Source organism: Lonchura striata, chromosome 2, assembly GCF_046129695.1.
Source record: "Lonchura striata isolate bLonStr1 chromosome 2, bLonStr1.mat, whole genome shotgun sequence".
Lineage (NCBI taxonomy): Eukaryota > Metazoa > Chordata > Aves > Passeriformes > Estrildidae > Lonchura > Lonchura striata.
In genome coordinates this window covers 39,144,612-39,160,208 of record NC_134604.1, presented here as the reverse complement: position 1 = coordinate 39,160,208, position 15,597 = coordinate 39,144,612, and the positions used below count along the sequence as shown (strand labels likewise).

The following is a 15,597-nucleotide window of genomic DNA, read 5'->3' as shown; positions in this document are numbered from 1 at the left end:
GGAATATGTACATTTGGTTTTGGAAAAAAGCAAACTCAAGGATATTAATAAAGGAAACACTAAAACTATGGCCTTGAGGAAAGTTGAATGGAAGAACTTTGGGAAGAATATTATGCAGGAAAGAAGCTTCCAATAAATACTGATCATGTGTCTTGTTGTTTAGTTCCTTTATATTTAAATATATATAACTTTAAAAAAAAACCTGACTCTCACATAAAGTTCTCTGTATATCCAAACAAAATCCATAAAATATTATATATTTTTTAACAGCTCAAAGTGAACTACTGTTTGGAAATGGAATGGAATTCTGTTGAGTCAACACTGAATGAGCAATAGAGGTCTGTTCAGATAAATACACATGGCCAAAAGAAGTCCGGAAGAAACAAATTAAAAAATAATCTGGAAACTTTCTAGACACATTCAAGATGAACTGGAGAATCATAATGAGACAGAAAAGACTAATTGAAAAGATGGCTATAAGACAGATTGTCCTGGACTAGAAAGTTTCATGACATGAAGAGGCCCAGGCCCAGATTTCACCAGCTTGGAATGTCTGAATAGCAATTCTGTAACTTGGGCATAAAAGAGATGAGTTATCACCTTTAAACCCAAATCAAAAGCTTTGCAGTAAAGCTGCCTATATTTGAAATTGTCTTTGTCAGAGAACAGAGTTAAGATAAAATATTTAAAATTAGTCAGAGTATCCAGCTCAAACAACATGGAACTCGTTGACCTTGGAAGAAAGATATCCTTTTTCAAATAAGAGTTTTGCTCTTGAATATATTATGGCATATGTGATCTGTCTGGGAAGACTCAATGCAAGTAAGACAGGTATTGGAATGCTTATGCTAAAAAGGCTGGGAAATACATGATCCAACAATTTGGCAAATCAGTCTAAAATGGAACAGAGTGATATAATTTAATTTGAATTAATGAACAAAATGATATAATTTAGTTTGAGTCTTAGATATTTAATGACAGTAGGATATTAAAAGCAAATTATTGTCCGAATGTTATGATGACTGGAAACAAGACTGAAGGACAAAAATCCTTCTATTTAAGCCCAGACATTTGCTTTAAAAGGTCCAAGTTGTTCTGTTCACATGTTTTGCATGTTAAATAAAAAGGAGGCATTTTAGTGAGTTCTGGGGTAGAATCCATCTTAGCTTAGATTTCTGAAAGTTAGACATACAAGCCTGAGATACTCTGCATCAGAAAAATCTGCCTGTAAATGCTTAGTCATTTCAGCTATCTTAAATTCTTGTCATACACTGAGATGAATTGTATTCTGGGGGTGTCCATTTCTTTCTGTTGATTCTAAAGGGAGCCTGGGATAGCTCAGAAGTAGCTTTTATGTGTCAAAGTGAGGAAATTAGTTGCAAAGTTCTTAGAGCAAGAAAGGATCCTTGTTCTTTTGCTAAGAGGTTTCCATCACTTTCAAAGTGAGAATAACTACTAGACATTAAAAAAAAAATAAAGGATCAAAGTAATGCAGATGAACCTCAGAAGTTTTTGCTATTTGGTTATGACAAAATGCTGCATGTTTGAACGAATTCAACAGTGTGGCCTAAGAGTTTCAGGTTACATACTAGGAATTATATCCCTAATACAAGAAAAATATAGGTTTTACTGCATTAAACTGGCACACAATCAATTCAGATGGACTATAGCTCATCAAACAGAAAAGAAATTAATTCTGAATAGTGTAGCATTCTGATAGCTAGCGAAAGTGATCCTTACTATTTCTATCAAGATTAGGAAGGAAGAAATCTTGGGTGGGATTTTAAGAATACCTATGTAGAAAAAGATACAATGCTATTGGTCACACAATTTGTGCAAAACTAAATTAGCTCATAAGATTCTACAGTTTAGAAGGTGGTATAACTTCCAAGTGAGAATAAGAACCAAAAGAAGGGAATCAAAGGAAACAAGGCAAAAATTAATATTGTCACAGAAGGTCTATATATTAGATATGAGTTTGTGTAGCTCAGAATTGGCGACATTAAAGCCATTCCATTGCAGACAATGCAGCACTCTTATTTAGGAAAGAAATTCAGTAAGGAGATGTGACAAAAGCTGGAGGAGCAGAGTGGGACAGTCCTATTGTCTAGCATAGGTGCTAGGAATTGTTCTGACAGGCAGATTTCTCTTTATCACATGGAGAATCAAGGTAGTCCCCTTAACGCAGACATTTAACAGTTTTCTTTTTCAGTCAAGGTGAATGAGGTGGATATTTCATGAAGAAATATGGTTTGGTCAAAGGAGAGGAATGGGGACTTAAAAATAAAATGCAAACAGCATCAGTGCTGGAAGCTTTAGAAAAAGGAATAGGATGACTGAGAGAATGAAATGTTTGGAGACATGGATTGGGAAAGTGACACATATTCTTAAGAGCTAGAAATCCAAAGTTCTATCAAGTTTATCTTGCGTAAAGATAGAAGAAGAAGCAATCAAGAAACCCAAATAAAGGTTAAGTAGTCTGAGCAGTAACTAAAAGGGAGAATTTGGGGAAAAAATATATCCAGGTTTAAAGAGAAAAGCTTGTAGGTGAGAAAATGTCAGGTTCTTTAAAAAAATAAAAGAGAAAACAGGTTGTATTTGCCCATGGAAAGGACTTGTAGGGTAATTAAACACTCCAAAATAAAAATCTTGATGAAAAATTGCCTGGACTTTCAATTTCAGAAGGTTCAATTTCAGTGAAGATACTAGCAACAACACGCAACATAAACCCAAGCATTTTTAGCATGGGATAAAAAAAAATAATTAAGTGAAAGATATTGCAGCAAATGTTATAAAGAAAAAAAGAGCTTTACTATATTTTTGAGAATAATTCTGCACTGCTAAAAGACACCCAAATACTTCTGCATAAAATGTCACACTCCTTTTCATTGTCTGATGTTTATCTTCTCAACAATCATGCTAAGATGATGCTTTTCTGTAATTTGTGTAAGTTATAAACCAGCTTTTATTTCTAGCTACTTTCTCAAATGATTAGAAGTGTTAATTACAAAACATCCAAAGCATTCACCACCTACTTACAGAATTGTTTTCTAAATCTGTTTTCAATTGTAAAAGAAAAGATAAATTAAAGACAACATAACCTCAAAAATAAGTAATACATTTATTCATTTGATGGACTCAGGTATACTATCACTTCTAAATGAAAATAATGATATCCAATTTATGTGATCTGACATCACTATATAAGTGTGCTGACTGAACATTCTGAATTACAACACTATGTCTCTGGTAGAAGAATCCAGTGAAGGAAACAGCAGGAAAAACAATGCAGAGTTGTTAAAAGCAGAGAAACAGAATCTACTCAAGTTTGCTACGAGTTTATATCCATGACTGAAGCAGAAAATACTGAAGAAACAAAAAGACAGGTGCAGAGCAAACATAGCCAAACTGCATCATGAAACCATAGAATGGTTTGGATTGAAAGGGACCTTTAAAAGATCCTCTAGTCCAATCCCCCTGTCATAAAAGGGGGCACCTTGCATTAGACCAGCTTGCTCTGAGCTCCATCTAAGTCTGGCCTTGAACACTTCTAGGAATAGGGCATCTACAACTTCTATGGGCAACCTGTTCCAATGTCTCATCATCCTCAGTAAAAAAAAATAATAAACTATTCCTCAGGTACAGTCTAAATCTGCACTCATTCAGTTTAAAACCCTTGTCCTTTCTCTCAGTCTGTCTTCACCAGAGAGATGATCCAGACCCCTCTGATCTTCTTCATGGTCTCCTCTTGACTCACTCCAACAGGTCCAAATTTTTCTTGTTCTGGGAACCCCAGAGCTGGACACAGCACTGCAGGTGGGGCCTCACCAGAACAGAAAAGGGGGAGAACAACCTCCCTCAATCTTGTTGGCCACATTTCTCTTTATGCAGCCCACATTTCTTTTTATTGTGATCTGCATGAACACTCAGAAATAAATAAAGTCAGAACAAACTCACAACATCATTAATGTGGGTTACTCCAGTTTTGATACAAAGGAAATCTATACCTTATGGAAAGCTATCAGGCCACTTTAGCAGTAAATCAAGGAAACTAAAACCAGAAAAAGATATAGCAAAGACATGAGAAGCACAGTATAAATCTTAAAATCCCTAATGTGCATCAGACTCATATTAGCATGAATCCAATTACCTATTTTATTCATTCACCAAGGCTTTAGTTTATTAGTCTGGAGTTAGGAAAACAAGTATCTTTCTTCATAGCAGATGTCATATCCACATCAAAATCCATCCAAAGAGTTTTGACACGACAGTACATAAATTATAATAGAGCCTAGTAGGCAGCTGTAGTCATCATCATTTGTATGACATGATTGATCTTTCCCAAATTCACGATGGCACATCTATACAATTCGGCATGTGTAAGTTTTTTATACTGCAATCACAAAATAATGAAACTGACATTTTTCTTACTTGAGATTTCAGTGCTTGAAGCTGAGTTTCGTAACTCTGAGCCATTTCATTTTTAGTTTTCTGTAAGTTTTCCAATTCTTGTTGAAGTAGTCCCACCTAAAGTTAAAATAAGCATTCAAAAGTACCTTTTCTGACATTTTTCAAAATATGTAATTTTTGGGAAAGTAATTTGAAACTCTGAAAGAAGATCACTGCTTTAAGAAGAGATATTAAAAATAAGTATTAAATCACTAGCTTGATAACAGAATGCATACCACAGACCTAGATTGTGACAACATCAAATTAGGGATTTTATTGTAAAAAATCTCATTACACGCTGATTTAGTCATAATATTGTACAAATGACCATTCCCAAAAGCTTTTAAAACCAAACTACGCTGTTGCCCATTGTGAAAATGTCCCTTGCATGGCTTATAAAATGATACTAATTACCTTCCCATATTTATGTACAAATTACCAGGAGACACTGTGAACTCCCTAAGTGCAGTGCCATTTGTGATACCATGAATTATTACTGAGTTTCACAGAGACCTGAGAAATATGACAGAGAGCATATATGGCACCTGTGCTTTCCTGGAGGGGCAGCTGGAAGCTTGGTAGAATATGCTGAAGTATTCCAGATAATGTCTCTGTACAGCAAATAAATTGATGCTTTCAGGATGGGCTACTTGAATTCTTCTCTTGGTTCCTCTGACTGCAGGGACTAAGGGCGAGTTCCTTAATTGCTCATTAGGGAGAGTCACTCCATTTTCAAAACTCCCACAGGCAATTTAGCCACTGAGCTCGCACAAGGATGCCCTTGTGTAAACACTTAAATTCAGCAGGTTTGAACTAGAATTGAATGCTATGCAAGGATTTCTTGATGCTTCTGAATAATTATTCAGAAGAAAAGACTGTGAAATACAGACAACATCAGGTACATTGGGGCTTTAAGTTACACAAGAAAGTCAAAGTAGTAATACATTTAAAGTCATCACAATGAGTAAAATTATCATACAAAGACAGTATAAAATGTAAAACACTAAAAATCAAGAGTAAAAAGGAGTAACAAAGACATAATGTTGGGAACCTTTTTGAATTGCATTCTTCCATTTAAAACTCCTGATGAAATAAGAAGTGCTGGCATTTAGAAAAAACATTGAACTATCTTTTTACAGCTAACCTGAGAATATTTGATGTAGACTTTAGGGAAATAGAAGAAATATGAGATTTTCAATGACATTTTTACAATCACTTTTCAGAACAGAAGCACACTTTAAAACAAAACACTAAGGATAATTAGTGACCTTTAAGAGGTGTTTGGTATTTTTACATGATAGAACAAATGGTCTTATGGAGAATTTAAAGCATACTAATAAGAAACTACCAGAATAAATACTTTCTTTATAGAATGTGATATTCCTAAATACCTCTTGACCTTTTTGATCCAGTTTGCTTTGGGCACTTGCTAATTCTTGATCCTGGATATCCATCTTTGCTTCCAAAGCTCTCATCTTTCTTTCCCATTCTACTTGCTTTCTGTTTACCATGATGTCAATTTGATGCACTAATTCCTGAAGTTCAGCTTCACACGGAGAAGCTCTAAAAACGTAAAAAGATTTTTTTTTCATATAAAGAACAAGGGAGAAAACAAATTTTTATTTACATTACTTCAATTCTGTTTTAATTGTGACCAAACTAACTACTTTTCAACAACAGAAAGAAAGAAATGGGAAAGTTAAATGATGCCTTCAAATGTAGGTGGAATCCCACTTCATCAATCTTGAATTTGCCTGCATGCTCAACTTTTGACTGTACTAAACTGAAAAAACAGCTCTTTAATGTGGATATGGATTTATCACAAATCTTTTCTTTGATGCTTAAATTATACGCATCGCTTGTTCTGATAATTATTACAGGAAATTTAAGATAATTTCTTAGATTTATAACATTGTAATTAAAACTTAGCATGATTTTTTGAAGTTAAATTCTTTAAAACTTATTTTACATCCACAAATCCTTGAAACTGTAATGGTATCAGTGCTAAGCTTGGAAGGACTTTTTAAATGCATATAAATCTTAATGACTTTTTAATGTTAAAACTCTTGGTAATGATGTTTTGAAAGTTAATATGAATCATAGGATGACAATAAGCAAAGTGTAAGCAAGTGATGTATATCACTCAAAACAAAAATACCCCTCTCAAAAATAGCATTAATGATGGGTAAAATTTGAGTGACTCTGGGTGGAATATAAAATGGGATTTTGAAAACAGAACATAAAGCGACACTACTTTATCAGGTCTACCAGCTACATCAGGGCTACCTTTTCCTTGATACTGCTGTAAAGGCCTGTGCACTTCCAGCCTCCTCTAATGTTACACAGCAACACTTTGGTGAACCACCAGCAATGACTCAGCTGCGTGATTTTAGCCTTCAGAAACACGTACTTGCTTTTTTGTGTGTCACATGGATAATCTAAATACTGTTATGCAAGTAAGAATGCAACTTCTAGCCTAGATCATCAGATTACCCTTTCAGATCCAACCATGGCTGACACCTTTCACTCTTAAATTTCATCTGCTTCTTTCAGATCTTTCTGCACATGGCAAATTCATCATTTGTTGCTAGAAAAAATTTCTCTTAGCAGTTCTTGCACGCTTCTTGAACCTAGAGCCATCATTATATAAAAGGGAGCTGTTGAAAGAAAAATCGCTTCTGAAAGAGCTTCTCAGTCTACCTTCATTTTCTCAAATTCCTTACACCTGGATCCTCTAAGCACATTTGCAGCTGCAAAAGGAAATCTGTATGTGAAGTTGTAGATTACTGCCGCTGTTCTACTACCAAAACTATTCTGTACCAAGGCTCTGGTATTGAAGACAGATCTGCAGTCGTCCCCACCTGCTTGCAGGGAGTAACTATTGCTTTAGTCCACTAGTGTTTTGGAAAGAGTGCAAATTAGCCCCCTCAAAATATGGCAAATTATATGGCACCAGAGTCATGAGAGTTTATTTTGATCACTGGATGTGGAATGCAATGGCTTATTTTGTTTAGTAAGGCACATGTAAACACACAAAGAACAAATTTTCTCATAAGCAAAGAAGCATGCATGGTGTTTTTACCCATGTGGATTCAGTATTCCCAGTTTGCTGAATGCATACAGTGAACTGATTAGTTATACAGGGAAGTAATGACTTGTACTTCAGCAAGTGGGAGCTACTTTTTTTTTTGGTTCATTTACTTTGAAACAGCTCAAAACTCTTAAAGTTATCTCATTTTAAAGTGGTGTAGGCAAGCTCTTAGTCTTCTTTTATTCTGCAAATGATTTTCACTCCATATAAGTGAAAATAGAGATGAGTCATATTCTACTGTCATTAATAACTATTTATCTTCATGTAAAACAAAATTTAGGCAAAAATCCAGATAAAAAGTTTTACCACCTCCAGGCCTTTATCACAAATGATTTTTGCACTATTTAGACCTTTCTAGCTCTATTTATCCATCTTTTGCTTTGGAGTTCTGCACAGGTCTGCATTTTTCTGATTGTTTCTTAACAGACAGAAAAATGAATGGTAGAAAGAATGGTATTGTCCATACACTCTAGAATAAAGTTTTTATTTAAAAACAGATTATTTAAGAAATCTAGGGTTCATACCGTCTTTCTTGAATTTATACTTTCTTCCTTATTATTTACATTTGCTCACAAATTGGAAAATAAGTATGGCCATATTTATGCAAACAAAAGTAAAACTTATTCAATCTTACACAGTATATTCATTAGGTTGGATATTTACCACAGCTTCTACAGTCAATTCATTTAATTATTGCAAACCTTGCTCTAAAAATAGGAAATATACAAACCAGTTGTGATAGAATCTTCTACCCCAAAGTTCCATTCTAAGAACTACAACCAACTTATTTAACAACTTTCAGCCATACTGAATCAACATAATAACATGGATGTTATTACATCTATGGATGGATAATTTGTGATTTATGTGTCTTTGCAGCTGGAATGTAATTGTCATGATTTTCACCACCATTATTCAGCTATATTACCAAGTTTTAGAGGCACTGCATTTTCCCTGGAATACCATCAGCATAGAATGAAATTGTTTTCTTTCAGTGAAGGTATATCCTAAACTACTCTTTCAGATTCTTTGTATAGTTAATGGAAATACCTAGATAGCAAGAATTATGGTTTATGATGGGACAAATTCTTCCAGATGCATCTGCAAATAGCCTGAAATTTCATAAATTGATTAAAATAAAGGTAAGGCAGAATCCTGGATTTTTGAAATAGGCTTCTGACTTGTAGCCAAAGAACAGCAATACCTTTGGGGTATTCTAATTCAAGTTTTTATATGACTACTTTTACAAATCATGTAACTATGATATGAAAAAAGAATTCCCTCAAAGCAAAGAAAAAACTTAAATGTGGGAGGAAGGGGGCACCACACTAATCAGAATATTCTACTGCAGTAGTTTATATCTACCATGAAAAGTGCATGCATTATTCTTCAGTATGGCATGGTATGACACACCACAGTTTTAAATCCCATTAAAAACTTTCTTGGGCCAGAATAAGGTATGATAGATTATGCCTCTTTTATTTTAAGAAATACTTTTAATATGCAACATATCACATTGTGTTGTTTCTTGGTAATAATGGCAGAATAAACTGGTTTATTTGAAAAGTAGTTAGTAAGTTTACTTATGAAATTATGATGGATAAATATTCTGGTTTAAGTCATTAAATGGGGAAGTTCTTATGTTTGTGTGTTCCCTGAAGATGCTGAATGGGATGAGGTCCTACATAAAATCTTACTCATGTTCTCATTTCTTTAGAAAAACTTTGTGCTAACATATTTTTTTAGATTAACATTAAAAGAACGAAACTTGGATTATGTAAAAAAAACGATAATGTGTTCTTATAAAAAGAGCACTTAGTAATTGGGGAGAGCAGTTTTAGTTATTATCTGTGCAAAATAAGGCTAGGGCTTTAGCAATTAATCTTGTTTTCAAGATTCTTAATGTTTTAAGAACTGTGATATATAAGTTTATATTTCTGTAGCCTAGCAACTTCAAGTACTTTATAAAAAACGTTTGAAACAACATTTCTTAACATCTTAATAAAACCCTACATAGCTTTCATTCTCCCCTCCACCTCTGGTTCAGGTATGAATATTTAAAACATTAAAATAACTAACAGAAACAGTGAGTAGAGTACTAGTCAAAGCAATAAGATACTTTGTCTTGTCCAGTTTGCATGGAAAGGAAAAGAAATGTAGATTCAAGTTTTCTTCCAAAATCATTAATATTTTGTGGTTAACATTTTTAATAAACATACATAATTCAAATCCATCATATATTCAACTCCCAAGAGAGTAAGTCATCACGTACTTAGTCACAGCTTGTTCCTGGAACACTTCTAAGTCCTCCTCCATTATAATGATTGTCGTTTTAACCTGTTAAAACACCAAAAATCAAATAATTCTGATTCTTAAATGCATTCATTTACATAGCTAAGTAGTGCAAACTGGATAGTTCTATGCTTTTCTTTCATATTATGTAATTTTCTCATTAAAACCAACAAGGACAGGGGGGTGCAGCTCTAATTACAGGCTGGAATGGGCGAGACAAAAACTTCGGGAGATAGCTCAGCTCTCTGACAGAAACTGGAGAATCACTTGGTGCAGCACCGAGATACCAGAGGTGGTGCTGAGCTTGAACCTAGCCCTGGGTCTCCATACAGAAATTTGTTTTGGATCGTTCCCTGTTGTGTGATGTCAATGATTTGAGAAGACACTCTGAAGCGCGTGAATCTTAATTTGCCACAGATCCATGGCAGCGCTCACCAAACATTTTTTTGCTCACCGTGATTAACTTCCACCCCGGCCATAAGTGCTCTCGAACACCATTTCGGATTGCTACTGACCGGTCACTCCCTCGTCTGGCAGGTGCAGTCCGAGACACGCAGCCCTCGAAGACCTCGGCAGGGCGATCAGAACAATGCTACTGCGGAGACCAGCCCGGTTCTGCAGGACACAAGGATGGGGAGCATGCCTGCCTGCACGCAACAATGTTATGGGTGACGGGAGAGCCTGAAACAGCCCTAACTCCTGGTGGGGGAGAGCAGTGGGCTCTCAAGGGCACGGGTACCAGTGCCCACAGACGTGTGGGCAATGACACAGGGCACTGCATCCTTGGCTGCACAAGGAGCAGGCACTTGAGGTGACATTGCCAAAGCGGGACCCGCACGGGAGATGACACTGCCAGAGGGGCGCTGGCTGAAAAAGGACCAGGCACCAGAGGTGATGCTGCCACTGAGGTGACACCAGCACAGGGCCAGCCTTGGCTGTGCTGGGCACCTGAGGACACGGGCAGCACCCCCCGGCTTCCGCGGCCGCCCCCTCCCCTCCCGTTACCTGCCGTGCTCCCCCTCCGCTCCTGCCGGCCCCGCTGCCGCTGTGCCCGCGGTACGAGCCCGCAGCCCGCCCCGGCCCGGCCCGCCGCGGCGCCCGCCCGTCGCCGCGGTAACGCGGAGGGCGGCGGACGAGGCGGGAAGGCGGCCGGGACCGGGGCAGGGCCGGGCCGGGGCAGGGCCGGGTACCGGGGCAGTGCCGGGTACCGGGGCAGTGCCGGGTACCGGGGCAGTGCCGGGCCCGGCCGGGTACCGGGGCAGGGCCGGGGCAGGGCCGGGTACCGGGGCAGGGCCCGGCCGGGTACCGGGGCAGTGCCGGGCCCGGCCGGGTACCGGGGCAGGGCCCGGCCGGGACCGGGGCAGGGCCCGGCCGGGTACCGGCCCCGAGGGGCGCCGCGGGAGCCGCCCGCACATCCCGCGGTCGCTCCCCCTGCGCCCCTCCTTCGGCGCGAAGGAAGCCGGAATGAATTTCACCACGGGAAAATTTCCCCCCGAGTAAAGAAGGTGTACTTTAACATAATGTAAGAAATCAGTAGGCAAGGTGTTTTCTTCTTCTTCTTCTTTTTTTTTTTTTCCTCCTCTTCCCCTTAAAACTCTGTTATTACTAGATAATGAAAAGGCTGAACATTACCCTTTCCTCCCTGAATGACTACCTATGCTTTTGTAAAAGAGCATCCAACGATTTTCAGATTATTTTGCTAACGACCTTGGTCTGATGCCTTTCCATTCTTGTGGCCTTCAGTCCGTCTTACTGAACAACATAATGCTTTTAGGAATCACAGCTATTTCAGCTTTTTACAGTCATAATTTGAGGGAGTTTACATTTCTTCAAACACCAGTCAGTTTTTCTACCAGGATGGCACCATTCACTTGGTATGTGTTGTCCTGAAATTTTCACGGAGCACTTTCAGGACCTGCTAGTCTATTTCTGTGCACTACATGTCCAGCTTTGGCTTTGTTTTTCTTGATATGTTTACTGAAATTAGCAAAGTGAACAGCAGTTTTAGTACCAGTTCTAAGGTATAATCTATTTCATTGGGTTCCTACATACTGTATTGTGGCAGATGGTTTTCCTGTCAGCAGAAATGCTGTTTCAAGTTGTGAAAAATGATTTTTTTTTTTTTTTTTATAAGAGACTGAAACTATATGCAGAGTTTCAGGAAAGTCAGAGAATGATGGAAGTATTAGGACTGGAATGGGCCTCTGGAGATCATCTCTCTGGAGATTATTTTGTCCAACTCCCTGGCTAAGGCAGGATCACCTAGCACAGGTGACAGGAACTCCCTGATGAGGTTTGCCTATTAATTCTAGAAAATTAGAATTTTCCCTTGTAGCCAGGCCCATCAGGATGACAGGAGAAAGCTGTGGGACCAATTGCTGCACTCTGAGCCCTGAAAATGTTTTCTTCATTACACTTTTAATACTTCATTATGCTTTTCTTCATTATTTACTTACTGTAATTGAGTTAATGTTTCAAATATAATTCTTATAATTTAAATAGTTTTGAGATTTTTTTTCTTTCAATAGTGAAATTTGGGGTTATTTTTTTTAAATACTGAGCTTTGAGATGATTTAAAGTATTATATACTAGAAGTAATTTTTAATGCAACTGCCAGCAAATTTCCATTTTTTCATTTGCTCAATTGAAATGAACTTTTCAGCCATATTCCCAGTGTATATATTTTAATTTCCTCCCTGTCTTACCCTATCTCAGTGGTAATCAGTTATTCAGAAATTTAGCTTCATCTGTCATGCCTAAATGGAACTAGGAGGGGGGCAACTTAGAAAAATACAGTAAAATAATGTTTAAATTAGTTATCTACATTTTCAAAGCTTTTTAGAAAGACAATTCCACTGCCACTAGCTGTAGTTGTGTTTCTAACTCTCTTATGTATATCCAAATGCTTCTCCCGCTATATTAAAAAATCCCATATCAAATTTCTGACCTTTTTATTTGCTTATGCTCATCCAATCATCTCCTGACTAGATCTTGTCTTATGAGACTCAAAACTGTTATTTGTTGATTTTATAGAACATGCCTTACAAATTGTGACAGCCAGCCAGCCGGCAAAAAAAAAAAAAAAGTTAATTTTAAATCAGATTTTAGATTAAAATTAATGGAAAGCTATAAGCACATTTCTTTAGGAAAAAAAAAAAGGAAAGTAGACCAGGGCAATTACACAATGGAGTGTGAACAAATGGCAAACAAGACAAAGTACAACACTGATCTATTCACAAAAACAAGGGGAACTAGGCATTACCTAGGAAGCTGCCATGCAGAGGGATCTCAGATTGGAGCATTGGGCAATGATTAATGGGATGGAATTTAGCACGTCAAAATATTGGATTCTGTATCTAGCAGGTGAGAGTTTCTAATAACAAAGCAATAATACACAATTCAATATAGAATATTTTCAGAGCAGAATAAAAGTGGTGGTGTTAAAGGAGTAGCATAATTTAGACATAATTTCTGTGATAAATGATTATATACCTACTAGTTATCCTTCCTAGGTATTTGTCACTTGAATTCTTCAATATGTGTTGGGTTTGTAGTACAATATGTAATAGCAGGTAAAACCTAAGTGCATTTGTGTATTTAAATACAGATTGTATTTACAGGATATATTCACAATTTTGCAATCTCAGATGACAGATTTGATTGAACATTTTGTTCCAGTAAGCTCAGTATAATTTTAATAAGAAACAGACTCATTTCTTTAGCATAGAAACCACATTATTTTAGTGATATTTATGTGATGGATTCATAGCAGCTCTATAGAAGTTTATTAATTGCATTCTGTATGTTAGTTTGAATACATAGGAACACCCCAACTTAATTTATAGAAAAGGAAAGGAATAGCTGAGTATAAGCCATCCATCAACAACTATGCAGGAGTCACTGAGAGACAATAAAATCTACAAAAAAGATCCTTAAGATGTAAGCAATAACAGAAGAATGACATTTTAAAAAGAACCTTTTCAAGAGGGATTTCTGCTTGTGAAAATGAGACAGGCATAAAATGTGCCTGAAGATTCTAAAAGTGCCTAACTAATTTACTGGCAGGACTGATAAATCCTGGCACAATACAGACATAGATGAAGAGTACTGTTTCTAAGTATTTTGTTTCTAGTTTTAACTGAAAATTACTCTTTTCTTAAGCTGCTTATGAAATCACTGAAGGAAAGGACAGAGTTTGGATTTAGTAGGATTTGCCAGGTAAACCAATTGATATGTCACACTGTAGGCTGAAACGTTGGAGTGGAGAATTTTAAGAATTTATCCTGTAAGAGGAAACCTGAAAATTAAGGGTAGTGCTCTAGGAGAATGCAGACAGGATATAAAGGTGCCATCACACCTGTTTTTTTGTTACTCTTACAAATGAGTCTTTCTCTGTCAGTCTCTAAGGATGAGAAAAAAAATAATGGTAGAATTGTGTAGGCTGGAAAAATCCTTTAAGATCATGGAGTCGAACATCTAACCCAGAACTGCTAAGTCCACCACTAAACCATGGCCCCAAGTACCACATCTACACATCTCTTACATACCTCCAGGGATGGTGACCTTACCACTTCCCTAGGCAGCTTGTTCCAGTGCTTGACAAGCCTTTCAGTGAGGAAATTTTTTCCTAATGTAGGATGTAAACTCACCTGGTGCAACTTGGAGGCCATTTCCTCCTGTCCTATCCCTTGTTATTTGGGCGAAGAGACTGAGCCCTACCTGGCTACACCCTCCTTTCTGGCGGCTGTAGAGAGCAATAAAGTCCCACCTGAGCCTCCTTTTCTCCAGGCTAAACACCCCCAGCTCCCTCAGCTGCTCCTCACAGGAATTGTGCTCCAGAGCCTTCCCCAGCTCCGTTGCCCCTCTCTGGACATGCTCCAGCCCCTCAGTGTCCTTCTTGTAGTTAGGGGCCCAGAACTGATCACAGGATTCAAGGTGTGACCTCACCAGTACAGGGGGACGGTCACTGCCCTGGTTCTGGTGCCCACACTATTCCTGATAAAGGCCAGGATGCCATTGGCTTTCTTGGCCACCTGGGCACTCTGCTGGATCATGTTTAGCCATTCATTGACCATCACCCTCAGGTCCTTTTCCACTGGACAGCTTCCCAGACATTCTGAACCAAGCTTGGAGCATTCCATGAGGTTGTTTTGACCTAAGATCTTTGTTGAATTTTATCTGTATAGTGCTAGATATTTTCCACACAAAAGAACAATCGCTTGTTTAAAGCTTGCTGCTAATATTTTTCTGGAAAGTCATAATAGTGTTTAGCATTACTGCAAAATCTTTCGGTATGGCATAGTCTTTCCTTTGTAGTTATTCCTACTGAAACATAAAAATATAAAAATATTTTATGGTTTGGCAGCATATGGATGGTTTCTAGCTCTACCGACAAAAATACTTCTTGGGTAACTTGTTTTTACTTATCAAATGTTGTCTGTGATCTTGTCTGCAGTTAAAAAGAAGACTGTTAAACTTGAGACTGTACATTTCATCTGTGGCTTTATATTCTGCCACAGTTGCCTCAGTTTCTATATTGTATCATAGTGACGTAAGAATTTATTAAAAATTATTCTGGCTAAGATAGGCAAGGTATAGAAAAAAAAACACTCTAAAAGCATACATTTGACTTTGTACTGTCTGAGGGGATTACAGGAAACAAACTGGTTTGTTTTCATCCTGAAGGTAAATTATTTTATGATAGTTTGACAGTTTTAGTTTTCAATGGCACAAATATGCTAACAATTGTACTAGCTGCTTTTGGT

At 37.5% G+C, this 15,597-nt stretch overlaps 1 protein-coding gene across 1 annotated transcript in view; it reads right to left on the bottom strand.

Moving 5' to 3' along the window:
• DEUP1 (deuterosome assembly protein 1) overlaps positions 1–10,401 on the bottom strand; it is a 40,721-nt gene extending 30,320 nt beyond the window's left edge. Inside the window, 4 exon segments of the mRNA XM_077781328.1 lie at positions 4,432–4,527; positions 5,841–6,012; positions 9,813–9,877; positions 10,348–10,401. Of these exon segments, the coding sequence (XP_077637454.1) occupies positions 4,432–4,527; positions 5,841–6,012; positions 9,813–9,856 (312 nt within the window). The 5' untranslated portion in view covers positions 9,857–9,877; positions 10,348–10,401.
• Positions 10,402–15,597: the final 5,196 nt, after the last annotated feature.